The sequence below is a fragment of the Centropristis striata genome, chromosome 7 (assembly GCF_030273125.1).
Source record: "Centropristis striata isolate RG_2023a ecotype Rhode Island chromosome 7, C.striata_1.0, whole genome shotgun sequence".
Lineage (NCBI taxonomy): Eukaryota > Metazoa > Chordata > Actinopteri > Perciformes > Serranidae > Centropristis > Centropristis striata.
The window spans coordinates 35,597,694-35,614,167 of NC_081523.1; the positions used below are offsets into that span (position 1 = coordinate 35,597,694).

At 43.5% G+C, this 16,474-nt stretch overlaps 1 protein-coding gene across 3 annotated transcripts; it reads left to right on the top strand.

Moving 5' to 3' along the window:
• The first annotated feature begins 1,271 nt into the window (after window positions 1-1,271).
• On the top strand, window positions 1,272-14,138 carry pomt1 (protein-O-mannosyltransferase 1). 3 transcript variants are annotated; one of them, XM_059338055.1, is made up of 20 exons: window positions 1,272-1,524; window positions 3,305-3,419; window positions 3,585-3,691; window positions 3,775-3,825; window positions 4,145-4,291; window positions 5,694-5,802; window positions 5,880-5,936; window positions 6,040-6,133; window positions 6,245-6,400; window positions 10,275-10,405; window positions 10,490-10,585; window positions 10,764-10,856; window positions 10,972-11,068; window positions 11,141-11,233; window positions 11,435-11,555; window positions 12,475-12,572; window positions 12,671-12,784; window positions 12,909-13,035; window positions 13,155-13,332; window positions 13,482-14,138. In XM_059338055.1, the coding sequence occupies exons 2-20, from the start codon at window positions 3,307-3,309 to the stop codon at window positions 13,651-13,653; spliced, it is 2,154 nt and encodes a 717-aa protein (XP_059194038.1). In that variant the 5' UTR covers window positions 1,272-1,524; window positions 3,305-3,306; the 3' UTR covers window positions 13,654-14,138. The 3 variants fall into 3 exon arrangements, with proteins under 3 accessions (XP_059194038.1, XP_059194037.1, XP_059194036.1); XM_059338054.1 differs by having other exon boundaries at window positions 1,279-1,536; window positions 13,479-14,132; XM_059338053.1 differs by having other exon boundaries at window positions 1,279-1,524; window positions 13,479-14,132.
• Window positions 14,139-16,474: the final 2,336 nt, after the last annotated feature.

The window sequence follows — 16,474 nt, forward strand, 5'->3', positions numbered from 1 at the left end:
CTGAACAAAGGAGTTCAGATAAGTAGGAGCTGTGCTGCTGTCTGTAGACAGAGAAAAGGCTTCAATGTGATGCTGCTGAGACCGGGAGCCAGAGAGAGAGATGAGGAGCGGAGTGACATGTGCTCTCCTGGGCTGGTTGAAGATCTGTAGAGGCTTGGTGGTGCAGCAGGAAGACCTGCCAGTCGAGAGTTGCAGTAGTCTAAACCTGATAACAAGAGGGCTTGAACCAGGAGTTGTGTTGATTGCTCTGTCAGGTAGGGTCTGATCTTCCTGATGCTGAACAGGGAGAATCAACAAGATCTGGCAATTGAGGACAAATGAACCTTGAAGATCAGTTCGTCATCAGTCATGACACCCAGGTTCCCTTCAGAGCTGGTGGGACAAGTTGCATGGATCCAAGCTGAAGATTGGTAGGCTGATAAAAGGTGGGACGGGCTGGGATGACAAGGAGCTCCGTCTTTGAGAGGTTGAACTGAAGGTGATGATCTGTCATCATGTGGAGATATCAGCAAGACAAGCAGAGATACGAGCCGAGACTGTGGGGTCGTTTTGAGGGAAGGACAGGAACAGCTGTGTATCATCGGCGTAACAGTGGTAGGAGAAGCCATGATGGAGGATGATTGAGCTGTGAAGTGGTGTAAAGGAGCAACTGCAATTGATTGCTCTGCTCTGATTGGTGGTTGCCTGGTCACTTGGTTACCAAAGCCTGCCCCAACACACACACACACACACACACACACACACACACAAGCCTGACTGTGATTAACTTTATTGAACTCTCTGTATATAACAATGATATAAAGTTTCCTGGTCATTTCACAGTTTATTACATAATTCTATCTTTTCATACAAATTTCTACAGTTGCATCGGGCATTTCAGCAGAGGGCGTCCACTCCGCTCTTTCTGGAGGAAATGCAGTTTATTTTCGCCTTTTCACAATATTTCAAAGCAAACTGTTAATGGTAGATTTTTATCAACCTATTTGTTCTCTCATATGAACACACACAGGTTGAAAGCTTGATCTGTCACATACCTCAGCAACGGTTGAGATAATACACTGTAAACTACTCGGCAGGGTCAATAATGTATGGCTGAGAGACACGGGCCAGAGTAAAGCACACTCAACATTTCTTTAGACATTTTCTAGTTTGTAATTATCACTTAAATGTTGCAGCTGGTAAAAGTGAGATAACTGCCTATATTAATTTAATTGTTACATTTTATTTTATTCTTTTTTTTAGTTTTATTTCGTTTCTCTTATTTTTTATTAATTAATTAATATAATTTAATTTGGATTTTTCATTTGATTTCATTTATTTTTTTAAATTTCTTGATATTTTATTTTGCTCACCGGAAGTATCGATGTCTCGGTGATCAGGCAGCATCAGTCGAACCAGAAGCACCGAGCGGCTCCAAAACAAATACATTACGGAGCCTCGGTGCAGAACCGACGATACCGGAGCGGCGAAGAGGCGCCTTGCCGGTAGCAGGTCGGTCTGCAGCTAACGGAGTGACGTCACCAGGTGAGCTTTAAGGTTCGGCAGCAGAAAAGGAAGGAAACTGAGAGCTAACAGGCTAACGAGGCTAATGCTAATACTAAAGTTAGCTCTGAACTCTTCTCATGTGTTTTAATAAATATTATTATTATTATTATTATTATTATTATTATTATTATTATTATATAAAATATATCAATTACCTGATCACAGGTATCGATTTCTGTTCGATCTGATGATCTGAACTCATTAATGTTCATCTGAGTGATGCCTTCAGGGACCCTCTTTATGTCTCAGTATTCAACTAATTTCACGTCACAGAATCACAAACAATCAAATATGAATTTCTCTGAGAAAAACAAACAAAAATAAACATTAATACTTTAAATGAAACATAAAGATAATAAACTAAACAAAAACATGTCTGTGTTGTTGACTATAGCAACTGGACACCAGTGTCTCATTAATTCATTATTATTATCATTATTGAGAGGAAGATGGATATCTATCTATAAAAGCAAGAAGCATCTGTGTGTGTGTGTGTCTAGGGCACATCTTGCTGACTGCAGTCAGACTGACCTAAGATATCGTATGTGACTTGCGCATGGTACAAAGGAGTGCGTCCTCGATTTTGAAGATTTTTTTAATTCATTTTTCTAAATATCATTATTTACGTATCATTATTTACAATGTTGCAGCATTGCACTGTTTCTGATCGGACGCCTTTTAGGGGAGCTCCGCCCCATTGTGTGATAGGCCTACACCTAGTCAGTAACCCAGTTCACTCTGGATTTCCACACCTGACTCATCTCATCTGTAAGTAAATCTGTAAATTTTCGATTTGTTTCCAGCGAATATCAATGTCTATGTGCTGGATGGTGTGCGTATCTTATGAAAAATAAGTGTTTTATGGAGTTGCAGACGAATACATACTTCCTACGGGCACTGCACTAGTTATGAGGATGAGAGAACAGAGAAGTTTGATGTTTGTTGATTTAGTTCAGAGGATTTTAATCCAATCTGACTTGAATGAAGTAATGAGTTATTTAACATTCAAATTTGATGCACACTCACTGCATAAAGCATATAATGCACTCTTTAAAAGAAGAAGAGCTATAAAAAATATTATACATTATGATATTCTACTTTCATTGTCCTGATTTCCCCCCTACAGCTGACCTAATAATTTATATCAAACACTAACTGATTTCTGAGTATTTTAACCCTTTATGTGCCAGGTTTGTGTCATGATGCCACCATGTTTATAGACCTGCTGCAGTCAGCTGTTAAAAAACTTTTTTTTTCTGAGTTTGTCATGTCTCATCTCTGATGTGATTCAGATGATCCATGTTCTGATTTATGTGAAGCAGTTCATTCTTGTGTGTGGATTATGTGTATAAATCACATGTTTTTTCTCTATATGCTGAATATGGTCAAAATGAGTCAATCTGGTGGAAAGTAGTAAAAATGATCAATCCCAAGGCCAAAGCCCAGATTGACTCCCAGATTGAATAAAATGCATGTATTATTATTTATGATAATGTATTATGATTCAACATAAGTGAGGTCAAAAATAGCATTTTGAATGTGTTTCAATGTCTCAACCTGAAGAGTAACTATTGTTTGTCAGCCTTACTGCAGGAGCTGAGCTTGAAATAACAAGAGACAATAAAAATACACAATCTGGCCAAAATTCATGCCAAATGCATGAACACAGCCAAAACTATTAACACAGGAAGAATGAAAAGCTCAACCTGCCCTGAGGGTTAATGAGTGAATGAATGAAGTTGTTGTTATTGTGTGTCAGAGATGCTGCAGCTCCCCCTGGTGGTCACGGCCCAGCTGGACCTGGTCCTGCTGCTGCTCTCTCTGCTAGCAGCCTGGACCAGACTGAACCACCTCAGCTACCCCAACAATGTGGTGTGAGTACACACACACACACAGACACACACAGACACACACACACACACACACACACACACACACACACAGCAGACTTCATGATGTTTTTTTTGCTGTTTAAAGACTAACTGCTGGTGCAATTAAGGACAGTCAGACATCTGAGGTGTGTGTGTGTGTGTGTGCAGGTTTGATGAGGTGTATTACGGTCAGTTCGTGTCTCTCTACATGAAGAGAGTTTTCTTCGTGGACGACAGCGGGCCGCCGCTCGGTCACATGATCCTGGCGCTCGGAGGTCAGTAACCACGGTGACCGCTCAGAAGGCCACCACAAGTCACCTGCGTGATGATGTCATCAATGTGTGTGTGTGTGTTGCAGGGTACCTGGGAGGATTCGATGGGAACTTTGTGTGGAACAGAATTGGAGCAGGTAGGAGTCCACCGCCTCACACAACAACTGTGGGTGTGTTTGTTTCGCTCTACAGTGTCTAAGCGGTGTGGGTGTGTTTGTTTCGTCCTACAGAGTGTCTCAGTGGTGTGGGTGTGTTTGTTTTGTTGTGCTGAGTGTCTCAGTGGTGTGTTTGTTTTGTTGTGCTGAGTGTCTCAGTGGTGTGTTTGTTTTGTTGTGCAGAGTGTCTTAGCGGTGTGGGTGTGTTTATTTTGTTGTACAGAGTTTCTCAGTTGTTTTGGGTGTGTTTGTTTTGTCCTACAGAGTGTCTCAGTGGTGTGGGTGTGTTTGTTTTGTGCAGAGTACCCGGGCGGGGTGAGCGTGTGGAGTCTGCGGCTGCTCCCGGCTCTGTGCGGCGCTCTCTGTGTGCCGCTGGTTTACCTGCTGACTCTGGAGCTCCGATTCTCTCACCTGTCGGCGCTCGGAGCCGCCGTGCTGCTGCTGCTGGGTGAGTAACACGCCGTCATCACACAGGAGTACTGGTGTGGCGTTCAGTAGGGGTGTGCCATATCGTATCGTTCACGATTTTACCGGTATAATTTAAAAGTAAAAAAAATTAATATGATTACATTGGCAACATTCCTACTTCTTGTCGTAGTGGCGTAAGGGTTTCCATTAATTACCTAGACTGTGGCGGCCCGCCATAGTCTCATGTGCTGCACTAGCGTCCCACTTCAAGCTACTGAAAGTATATCTACACTATTCATAACATAAAGTTATTTTGCGTTGTGTTGCTCAGCAGAGTGTCTGTCACCCGTCAGTCAGTCAAAACCCCGACCCACCTCTCCATCCTCCTCCGAGACATGAGGCGCATTCACACACTGAATTTACAGAGCTGTCCTACCAGTCTATGTCAGTCCTGTCCCCACATCATCTCTCCGTGTGCGTCTGTGCACGCCGAACTAAATACTATCAACCTGTCCGGGCCATCAGCGGTCCAAACGGACCAAACACACTGTTGCATTATGCCGTTCGTTAGCCGCGAGCTAACATTAGCTAACAATTAAAGTTGTGTTAATCACAGAAAGCTACTATTACTTCCTGTCGCTAAACACATGCAGCTTTCAAAATAAGAGCACAGTGTTAGCAAAATCCACCACAGAATTTAGAAGAAGACTGTCAAAATAAGATGCCTTAAATAAAACATACAGTAACCTCTATTCTCCTTTATAATATTTTGTTAAAATATGCAATGATAAGATCAGTGTATATGATGGAATTGTGGCATCAGAATGTGTGAGAGGCACCAAATTTGAGCTTTTATGGAAAATAAATTCTCCAGGGGGACATCCCCCCGGACCCCCTATCCAGATATTTTTAACACTGTCTGGTGGCTCCATGTCCTCGTGGAAAGCCCTGTTGACTGTGAAAAATGGTATGTGAGGTATTTGCTCACATTTAGCTCTCAAAGTGGACGAGAATGATCACATTGTACTATAAAATACACAAAATTATCTCCTGGGGGGGCATGCCCCCGGACCCCCCTACATGGTTATTTTTATTATTTGCTAATACTCAAGAGTCAAGAGTAATTTTTTTGTATTTGGCAACTGTTGAGATTTGCAATTTACACTTCATTTAGATTTATGATTGATTTTTATTTTGCTGTACGACTTTTTATTTATTTATACAGACTAAAAAAAATCATCTTCTATATATTTTTCAGTATATTTTAATATTGCAAAAATACCCTGTAATATCGTGATAATCATTTAGGGCCATATCGCCCACCCCTAGCGTTCAGGAGTCAGTGTGATGGTGAGGCATTCAGGGTTCCAGTGTGATGGTGTGGCGTTCAGAGACTGTGTGATGGTGAGGGGTTCAGGGACTGTGGGTGTGTTTCGTTGCAGAGAACTCTCTGATCGTTCAGTCTCGATTCATGCTGCTGGAGTCCATCCTCATCTTCTTCGTGTTGTTGGCGTTCTTCTCCTACCTGAGGTTCCACAACACACCCCACAGGTCAGACCCACCACCACTCTGTCTGTGGACCCTGAGTAACCCCTGACCCCTGACCTCTGACCTCTGTGTGTCCTCAGCTGGTTCCGGTACTTCTGGCTGTTTCTCTCTGGAGCCTCCTGTTCGGCTGCTGTCGGGTCAGAAACACGTTGTAATATAATTTATTATAGTTTAATGTGGAACAGTTTGTTGTGTAAATGTGTAAATGTTTGTGTGTGTGTGTATGTGTGTGTGTGTCAGGGTGAAGTATATGGGCGTGTTCTCCTACCTGCTGCTGCTGGGCGTGGCCTCTCTGCACACCTGGAAGCTGATTGGAGATCGAACTGTCAGTCATGTGAGTCTCACTGATCAGCTTCACCTCATCACAAAGTTTTTAAGATAATTAATTCATGTTTTCACAATTAAGTATGTGTGTGTGTGTGTGTGTGTGTGCGTGTGTGTGCAGCTGAGTGTGTGTGTGCAGTGTGTGTGTCGTGTTGTGTGTCTGTTGGTGGTTCCTGTTCTTCTCTACGTGTTCTGGTTCTACGTCCACCTGACCCTCCTGCACCGCAGCGGACCACATGACCAGCTGATGAGCTCCGCCTTCCAGGCCAGTCTGGAGGTAACACCTGATTGGTTGATTGATTGGTTGATAGGTAGTGATGGGCAAATTAAGCTTTTGTGAAGCACTGAACCACTTGAGCCAATTGTTTCGAAAATGGATTCATTACTTGAAGCTTCAATTACAGCGACCTCTGTTGGCACAGTGTTGGAGGAACTACTTTTGTAGAAAAGACCTTGTTCTGAAGCATTTTTGCTTTCATCACCCTGGATTTAAAGTATCTTTGCTTTGAAGAATACACATTCAGACTGAATGTCATGTTCTATTTACAAATAACGATTGATGAATGTGTGTATTGTGTTATTGAAGAAGAGTGCTGGAAAATATGGCATATGCTGGGTGTGCTTGTGTAACTATGACAGGGGATGGGATGGGGAACACTCAAAGATTTTTATTGAGGTACATTTTTCAACAGTTTTTGGACTGAGCCGGTTTCTTTTCTTGGTCACAATTTCTCCACATTTGGAAAATACCCGCTCACATGGAACAGATGATGCTGGTGTGCATAAAAAATGTTTTGCCAGTTTAAACAGACGGGGTATACATTCTAATGTTTCAGCCAGTAAGCAAGTGGGTCTTCTGATCTTTCCAGTGGTGGATCAGTCATGTACCGCTGCACCTCCACTGTAGCGTCCGCGGTGGCATTCCTTGCCCTCCTTGCTTCAGAAGCATCTCTGTCCAAAGTTTCCCAAAGGTTAATATCTGAAAGTAGCCTGGGTATACCCAGACTGCCTTGCGCGCTCAAATTTAATTTCGAACCTCCAGACGGTCTGGCAACTAAGCCAGTTTCGTAGCCCTGTTTTAGGGATCCAATCACAGAGCGGGGAGGGACGGTGAGACGATGACGCGTACTACTCGGCACTTGGAAGCTTTCCGGATCCAACATGGCTGCTGCAGACGCGAAACTCTCTATAGCTGCAGATGGTTTTTTTAAATAGTTTAGAGCGAAAGTTGAAAGGCGAAAGGTCTCTCGGCGGCTCCGCTGAGATCACCGGCGTTATGGTAGCGGGGCTATTAGCGTCGCTAGCGGCTATTAGCGCCACTAGCGGCTAATAGCTATTAGCAGCTAATAGCTATTAGCGTCGCTAGCGGCTAATAGCCTCGCTACCGCGGACAGCGGAGCCGCCGAGAGGCCCGCAGCAGCTTGTTTATTGCCCATAAAATCAGTGGATGTGTGTGGCAGAATGACATGAGGGGGAATAAAGCGTGAAAATAAATAATCTTGCAGAAAGCGAGAACTGGAGGAGCAAAGCAGCAAACAACTCTCTCTCACAGACACACACACAACAAACATCCATCTCTGTTGCTCTACTACATCATCTGGTATAACTGATCTGATTGGCTAAGAGCTACCTACAGACGCTTTGATAGACATTCTAAGCGTCCAATAAACGGCTCTGGAGGATCGTAAACCACACCTCCTCTACGGAGAAATGAACAGCAGGTGTCCAGACCTAATCTCCAATGAGATTTGGTCTGGTGTTAGCCAGGCTAATCTGAAAGACAAACATGACAGTAATCATCAGTAGTGAAATGTTTAGATGTGTATCCTTTTTTACTTGTACTTATTTATCCTGCAGTTATAAAATAACTACAATATAACATTACTAGTGGATGATGGATTTTCAGCATTTGCTGGTGCTGGTTGAGCTGATGTGGAGGGCTGGTCTTCTGCAGGTGTGTCAGGTGGTGTGCATCTTATCATGCGTGAGCATTGTGCTGTCAGTCATTTTACTGATGCCTGTCCCTGTACTTGATTGTAGAATCCTATGGATTTGAATCTGAATCCAGCAGTGTTGAAAGCGTCAAACGTGTTTAGCATCAGTGACACTTAGTTCTGTCCCAGTAGTTTAGCCGTGTTATGGCTAATTTTTCCCATTGTGTCATACAAGTATAACATCAACATTTATGTCATTGGAATAACCTTTGACCCTGACACCCTCTTCTCCTCTGACAAGTCCAGTGTTGCCTGGTAAAAGGGGGCAAGCAATTGTAGGCATGCGGCAGCTGTTTTATAGTCCTCAGAGGACGGAGGTCTCACGTCTGTCCTTAGCGCTGCAAGAGCTGCCCGCACTGACTGTCTCTCTTCGAAGAGGCGTTGTAGCATGAGGAAGGTGCTGTTCCAGTATAATAAGCTTCTTCACTGGACATTCATCTGCTCCTGCACTTGCCGCTGGCTGGTTTTGAAAAATGTGACTACTTTCCGTGCCCCTGTGCGAAAAGGTCTTCTAGGCCAGGAGTTGCTTCAATAGACTTCTTCACCACTAAATTCAGTGAATGAGCAAAGCAAATTGCATGTCATAGATTTACATTTCTGACAGAGGCAACCATATTAGCTCCTGCATCCATCACAAATTCGGTCACTTTGCCTTCAATGCCCCATTCCTCCATGAGAGACCTTGTTGCAGCAGTGATGTTTGAAGCTGTATGAGCTTCAGGGAAAGGCAGCTCTCCCCAAAGCACTATGGCCATCCACATAACAGCAGGTCACTGCTAGATATGCGTCCATATCAATGGAGGTCCACATATCAGCAGTAAGGCTCACAGCCTCAACCCTCTGCATGACAGCATTGGCCTGGGTCTTCTCCGCATATCGCTGGACCACCATGTTCTTTAGAGCCTGTCTGGATGGAACACTGTATTTGGGATCAAGCAATGCCACAAACTCCTTGAAGCCACAGTCATCCACAATGGAAAAAGTCTTTCACCACCATGTTCACCAGAGCTTCATCTAGCTCTTGCTTCCAGTCCACTAAGACAAAGAAATAAAGACATAAATAAATAAAAAGAAAATGACTAAAAGAAAATAAGGATTTATGTGAAATTGCATTTATATGAAGCAGACCACTGAGTCATGGAATAAAGCCATGTATTGTGTTAGTGTGTCTAGTTAATGATAATAATAATATAATATATAAAGCCTACCTTGATTTGTGTTCCCCTGGCTACCAGCAGCTCCATGCTTGGCAGTGAAGTGCCTAATCGAGGAAGTATTCCCATAATACTTCAGCTCAGTTGAACACACCAAGCACCGGACCTGTAGAGAAGGCCATTTGTAAATTTAAAATAAATAAATGATAAAATAAAAATGCAATTTGAGTCTATAAAGCTATAGCCCAATAGCTACACTACTTGTATACATAATATTACTGTAATGCTAGTTTATATAGACTTGAGATAGACCATAGCTATAGTACTGTACTGAAAGTTACTGTGGGATATTTAACTTTACTTTTCCTACGTTATTAAACAGACCACCTACCTCATCAGAAGCGATCAGATTGAAGTGTTCCCACATGTCAGAACGACCTCTCTTCCTGGCTGGCTCCATAATGATCCATAGTGATACAAACGCAAACCAACAACTCAACAGCAATAACACACCTACTACAACCGACGACAACCCACAAATTGTGCATTGTTTGGAGCGGTTATAAAGTGTTGAGGCGCTCAAATTCAAAACTGTCTCAACCTGTCACCTGTCAGAATCGACACTAGGCAGCACCAGTTTATCCCCTGATTGGACTGCAAACCAGTCATGTGATTCATTCAGGCAATGAAGCAGTTGCTGCTTCAGACGTCACATGTCACATGATTTTTTTCGCTCCAAAGCAAGCTTTGAAGCAGTGGTTCTATAGAACTGTAGTTCAGGGTTCGAAGCATGTATCGAAGCAGTGTTAAATTGGTTAATTGGTTGGTTGATTGGTTGGTTGGTTAATTGGTTGATTCATTGGTTGATTGGTGATTAATTGATTGGCTGGCTGATTGGTTGGTTGGCTGGTCAATTGGTTGGTATGTTGGTTGGTTTATTGGTTGGTTGGTTGGTTGGTTGGTTGATTGGTTGATTGATTGATTGGTCTGTGTGTGTCTGCAGGGCGGGCTCTCCAGGATCACTAAGGGTCAGCCTCTGGAAGTCGCTTACGGCAGTCAGGTGACTTTAAGAAGCTCTGCCTCCCAGCCAATCCCCTGCTGGCTCCACTCGCACAAAGCCAACTACCCAATCAGGTGCTGCCAGCTCACAGGGACACAACAGCCAATCAGAGAGCAGTATGGAAGCATTAATAACATCACTTCCTGTTTCCTGTCCAGGTATGAAAATGGGCGGGGCAGCTCTCACCAGCAGCAGGTCACATGTTACCCTTTCAAAGATGTCAACAACTGGTGGATCATCAAAGACCCTGGCAGGTAGGTCTGCCCCGGGGCATGCGGGGAGGTGTAGTCACTGTCTCACCTGTCCTAATGTCTCACCTGTCCGACCTGTCTCACCTCTCCCACTGTCTCGCTTGTCTCACCTGTCCCGCTGTCTCACCTGTCTCACCTGTCCCACTGTCTCACTTGTCCCACCTGTCTCTCTCTCTGATAGACAGGAGCTGGTGGTCAGCAGTCCCCCTCGACCTGTCCGTCACGGTGATGTAATCCAGCTGGTTCATGGGATGACCTCACGCTTCCTCAACAGGTAAACTATTCTCACTGCTGTGCTGCATTCAAGGACAATCTGACATCTGAGAGCTTTTATTATTTTGTTATTGAACCAGGTCAGTCAGTGTTCTTTGTGTGTTCGTGTGTTGTAGTCATGATGTGGCAGCTCCCATGAGCCCTCACTCTCAGGAGGTGTCGGGTTACATCGACTTCAACGTCTCGATGGCGGCTCAGAACCTGTGGAGGGTGGTGAGTTCATGTTTGTTTGTTGAGTGGCGTTCAGGGACCGTCGGATGTTTCTGACTTCCTGTCTCTGCGCAGGACATCTCTAACAGGGAGGCGGACTCAGAGTCCTGGAAGACCATCCTGTCTGAGGTCCGACTAGTCCACGTCAACACCACCGCCATGCTCAAGGTATGCACAGGAAGTGACCTCATTCTCCCCGCACCTGAAGCCCCTGAAGGCACCATAGCCTGTTGTGTTTTAGTGTCTTCAGCTGACTTGTTTCATCCTAAACTCGACTCTTTGAGAAATGTATTATTGTTAGTGACCTGTTTCCTGTGACCATATAAGGACGTAACAATTGTGTGTGTGTGTGTGTGTGCGTGCGCGCAGCTGAGCGGTGTGTCTCTTCCGGACTGGGGTTTCCGTCAGCTGGAGGTCGTGGCAGAGAAGCTGTTTAAAGCTCACGGCAGCAGTCTGGGCTGGACGGTGGAGGAGCACCGATACGGAACCAGTACGACCTCTGACCTCTGTGACCTCAGCACTGAACATAAAAACAGAGGCTGTATCCCAATGTCAAGGAAGGATCCTCAAACGTCTGAATCTGAAGGATTCTACGTCATCGACAGCTGAAGGACTGCCCCAAAGTCCAGGATCCTCCGGAGGACAGAGTCCATCTGTTGGATGCTTGTGTGTGTCCTCCGTGTCCTGCGTACCCATAAAGCCTTGCGGTCACCGGTCTACCAGGAGATTTAAAAATGCAACGCCGGTGTAGCAATATGCATTTAAATATATAAGTATTTTCAGTTTACACTGAATGTTATCACATAACTTACAAAACTTAATAATAAACATCATCTTGATACATTACCAGTTTAGTTAATTGTTGTTAATTATTTATAAATAACTAATTGTACTGTTAAATTAAAAAAAGAGAAACAGAACACATCTCCATGGTGAGTTTTGCTCCAGGATCAGTGAAATATTCAGGTTTAATCACTTAGTGTTGTTTTTTTTGCTAAATCGTGGAGATTCAACTGTAAAGCATCTTCTTCCATTTCACATTACACATCATTTCTCAACTGGTTTAGAAATTACGACCCTGAATTGAATCAGGACGTCCAATTACACAATGGAACACACCTGCATGCTGAAGGCTCCATTTGTGGTTATTACAGTGATAGGAAGGACTCTGGTCTCTGGAGGACCAGACTCCAGAGGAAGGATCCTTGACTTTGGGATACAGCCAGACTGTCTCACAGTTTTCCGTTCACACCAGATTACATGATATTTTTGACTGTTTTTTTAAATTTCAATGGTGTGTTCACTGACAGTCAGACATTTGTCTCTCCCTCCCTTGTGTGTCTGTGTCTGTGTCTGTGTCTGTGTCTGTGTGTGTGTGTGTGTGTGTGTGTGTGTGTGCGCGCGTTAAGGTCAGGAGCAGAAGGAGCGGGAGGTAGAGCTTCACTCTCCAACTCACATCGACGTGGACAGGAAGATTTCCTTCTGGTCAAAGTTTTTGGAGCTTCAGGTAAAGACAGTAAACGCATCATCAAGAATAAAAGTAAAGTTCTGTTATTGGGATTTATTAATAGAATAAAGTTATGATGTCATGTGTTGCCATGGCAGTGGAAGATGCTAACGGTGAAACAGGAGGACTCTGAGCACAAATATAGCTCCGCCCCCCTTGAGTGGATCACCATGGAAACCAACATCGCATACTGGCTGCACTCGTCCACCAACGTAACACAGAAACACACACACACACATACACACGCACTCTTGTTTTGCTCTGTGGTTGGCTGTCTCTGATTGGCTGTATGTAATTGGCTTTCTGTAATTGGCTGTCTCTGATTGGCTGTCTCAGGCTCAGATCCATCTGATTGGTAACCCTGTGTCGTGGGGCGTGGCTAACCTCAGCCTGCTGGCCTATCAGCTGCTAGCTGCTGTCTACATGCTGAGGAGGAGGCGGGGCTTCAAAGACCTCCCTGATGGTACACACACACACACACACACACACAGACACACAGATGTTCTCTGCAGGAGTGATCTGTTAACCGACATTAATACTGTGTGTGTGTGTGTGTGTGTGTGTGTGTGTGCGTGCGTGCAGCTGTGTGGTGTCAGTTTGTGTGTCTGGGGTGTGTGTGTGTTGGTGGTTGGTTGGTGAACTTCGTCCCGTTCCTCCTGATGGAGAAGACTCTGTTCCTCTATCACTACCTGCCCGCCCTCTGCTACCTGCACCTGCTGAGCCCCGCCCTGCTGGAGCACACACACACTCACCTGCTCAGGTACACGCACACGCACACACACACACACACACACACACACACACACAGAGTTATCATTAAGACCGGATGCCATGTTTTTGTGTGTATGTACCTTTAAGTAAATAAAGTGTGTGTGTGTGTGTGTGTGTGTGTGTGTGCGCACGCAGCAGGGGAACACACCGGCGTGCTCTGGATGTGTGCGTGGCAGTTGTCCTGCTCTTCATCTTCTTGTCCTATCGAACCCTTTGTCCTCTGACCTACGGACGCCCCGAGCTCTCGGCCAATCAGCTGCAAGAACTCAAGTGGAGAGACTCCTGGGACATTCTGTACCGCCGCCGCTAGAGAGCCAGACAGGCATACAGACAGACAGACAGGGAGACAGACAGGCAGGGTTCTCTGAGGGACGGGATGCTCCTGGTCCTGGTTCTTGTCCTGGTCCTGGTCCTGGTCCTCTGAAGTCTCTGGACTGACTCATTCATCCAGGTGTGACAGTGATGTCATACTGGAGGCGGAACAGATTAAAACAGCACATTGTTTCCCAGAATGCATTACACGGAGAACAGGCAGGAGGTGTGACATCATCACACGCATCACTTCCTGCAGCCTCAGTAACAAGATGAAGTCTAAATGTGTAAAATCTGAGTCACAAACTGGAAATAAACACATTTAAAATAAAAAGGGTTTGTTGAATCTGGATCCAGCACACTCTGGGTCCTGGTCCTGTCCTGGTCTTGGTTTCTGATTATTTTTATTATTTACATATTTGTTTATTTAAGACAGGTGAAATAAAATAAACAAATTGTTACAGAGAGAAAATGAAATAAATGAATGTGTTCAGGTGAATCGTCTGTTTTTAACAAGAGTTTTGGATTAAAGAAAACAGAATAATTATCTGTATTTTATCTAAATGTGTTTCTGCTGCTTCAAAACTGAAGAATGAGGGAAAATCTAAATTTGCGTTTTCATGTTTGATATTATTATTCTTATTTTCCTTCTAGGACCACGGGGCAATCGCAACGAGCACTATTGTTATACTGTGGATTTTTTCTTCTTCCTCTTCTGGACACAATTTCGTCCCGCTACTAGTCCTACAACTCGAAGAGTTGCAAGACAAATTATACATCAAAACATGCGGTTTGATCGGGATCGGTGTGCTATTACTTTTCTCTACGGAATACGAATTTGCCCCAAATTTTGCATTGAAGTGAATGGGACTGCCGAAAAAAAATGAGCGTAAAAGAACAATAATTGGAGATTTTCAAACGTCTACGTATTTCAGCTAGAGACTCCATTTGAACCTTAAACAGTAGACACGAGTCTTGTGTATTGGTGTATTAATCCACGTTTTATCAATCCCTGTTCAATGACCATGATCATTTTTTTCTGAGATTATAATTCAATTCAATTCAATTGGCTTTATTGGCATGACGTAACATTGTATATATTGTCAAAGCAAGCATCAGAAAAAAAGATAACAGTAAGGAATATTGAAAGCAATATTTACAATAAATTATTATAATTCTATTATTCATTTTAAAAGAAAAGAAAAACTAATAATAAAAGAAAGCAATATTTACAATCATTGAATTACAATCAATATATCATTCATATAATCTAACTGTCCCAGCAAAGAAGAAGAAAAAATAAAAACAAAACAAACAACAGCTGTGTGTCACTCGCTGTCCCTCAGTGTGTGACAGGCAGAAACATAGACTGCTGCTAATCTACAGCTCTGTGACTCTTCCCTGAGGAGGAGCGGCAGTTTTTCCTCATCTGACCATTTTAAAAAACCTTTTTTGACGGATTCAAATTTTTGGAAATATGTTTCTCTAATTAGTTCATCTCTGTGTTTTGGTTTGTGTTTGCCAATAGGTGATGTAGTCTTGTTTTAGCTGTTTTTTAATTTGGTTGGGTCTGATTGGTGCAGTGCTCTGTCCCTGGGCTGTGTCTGTAGTGCAGGTTTGTGACCTCAGCCTCAGGACCAGCTGGGTCAGGGGGCCCCTGTTGCTCATCTCCTGGTATTGCAGGGCTTGGAAATGATATGAGAGGGAGTCACTTAGTTTTAGATGTGTCCAAAAGTGAATTGCTCTTTTTTGTATTTTGATTATTAGTGGGTATTTGCCTAATTCTGCCCTGCATGCATTGTTTGTGGCCTTCCTCTGGACATGTAGATTTTACAGAACTCTGCATGCAGGGTCTCAATGGGGTGTTATAATCAATGGGTGTGTATTGCACGGAATGTTCGTGTCACAATGTGTGCTGTCATCGCTCAGAGTGTAGAGGGAGAGAAAAAACTGTCAAAAAATAAATTTGAAAACTGTGCTCCAGGCCGCAAATTCCACTCTACAGAAATAATTTATACATAGAAACGTAGGAAAATTTGTATTTTCACTCACAATACTCTGGTAAAGCTGTCAGAGTTATAGTTTGGGCGTATGACACACAGATGCGCCACCAACATGCACCAACAGCCTCACTGACTCCCATATTAAAAACGCAGGAAGATTTCTGTAGAAAAGCATATTTAAAAGTTTTTCAGATCGCTCTTACAAAGCTATTTCTTCATTTTTCTTCACAAAAAACATATGTAGATGTTCAGGAAGAACTCAGGATGCTCAAAGTGAAGTCGGATCAATGATAGGTATAATGGTTTTGCCAAAAATGCTTTCTGTTCGAGGCCAGAAATTCCAGTCTGTCTACCTCTGGCTGCTGTCACTGTGCTAGAAGATTCCACAGCTGTTAATTTCCGTTGATTGCTCTGCTCTGATTGGTCGACCGCAAAGCCTTTGATGCTTTGATGTGATTAGTTACAGATACACGCACACACACACATGCGCGCAAAATATAGTATCATTATAACATTACTAGTAGTAATTGTTCTCTGAAGAATCTCATCAAAGTGTACACACACTGGCAGTAGCCCCGTGGCCCTTTCAGAATTCAGGAAATTTTCTAGTTATTATTATTAATGGCATCATTATTATTAATATTATCCTTAAAGGAACACTCCACCGTTTTTTCATATTAAAACATGTTATTCGGTCAAGTAAGACGAGTTGATACAGACCTCTTGCGTCTCAATGCGTGCACTCAATCGCCCTGGCGTGCTGCGCCACTTGGCTAGCACTTAGCTTAGCCCAGTTCATTCATTAGGATCCAAACA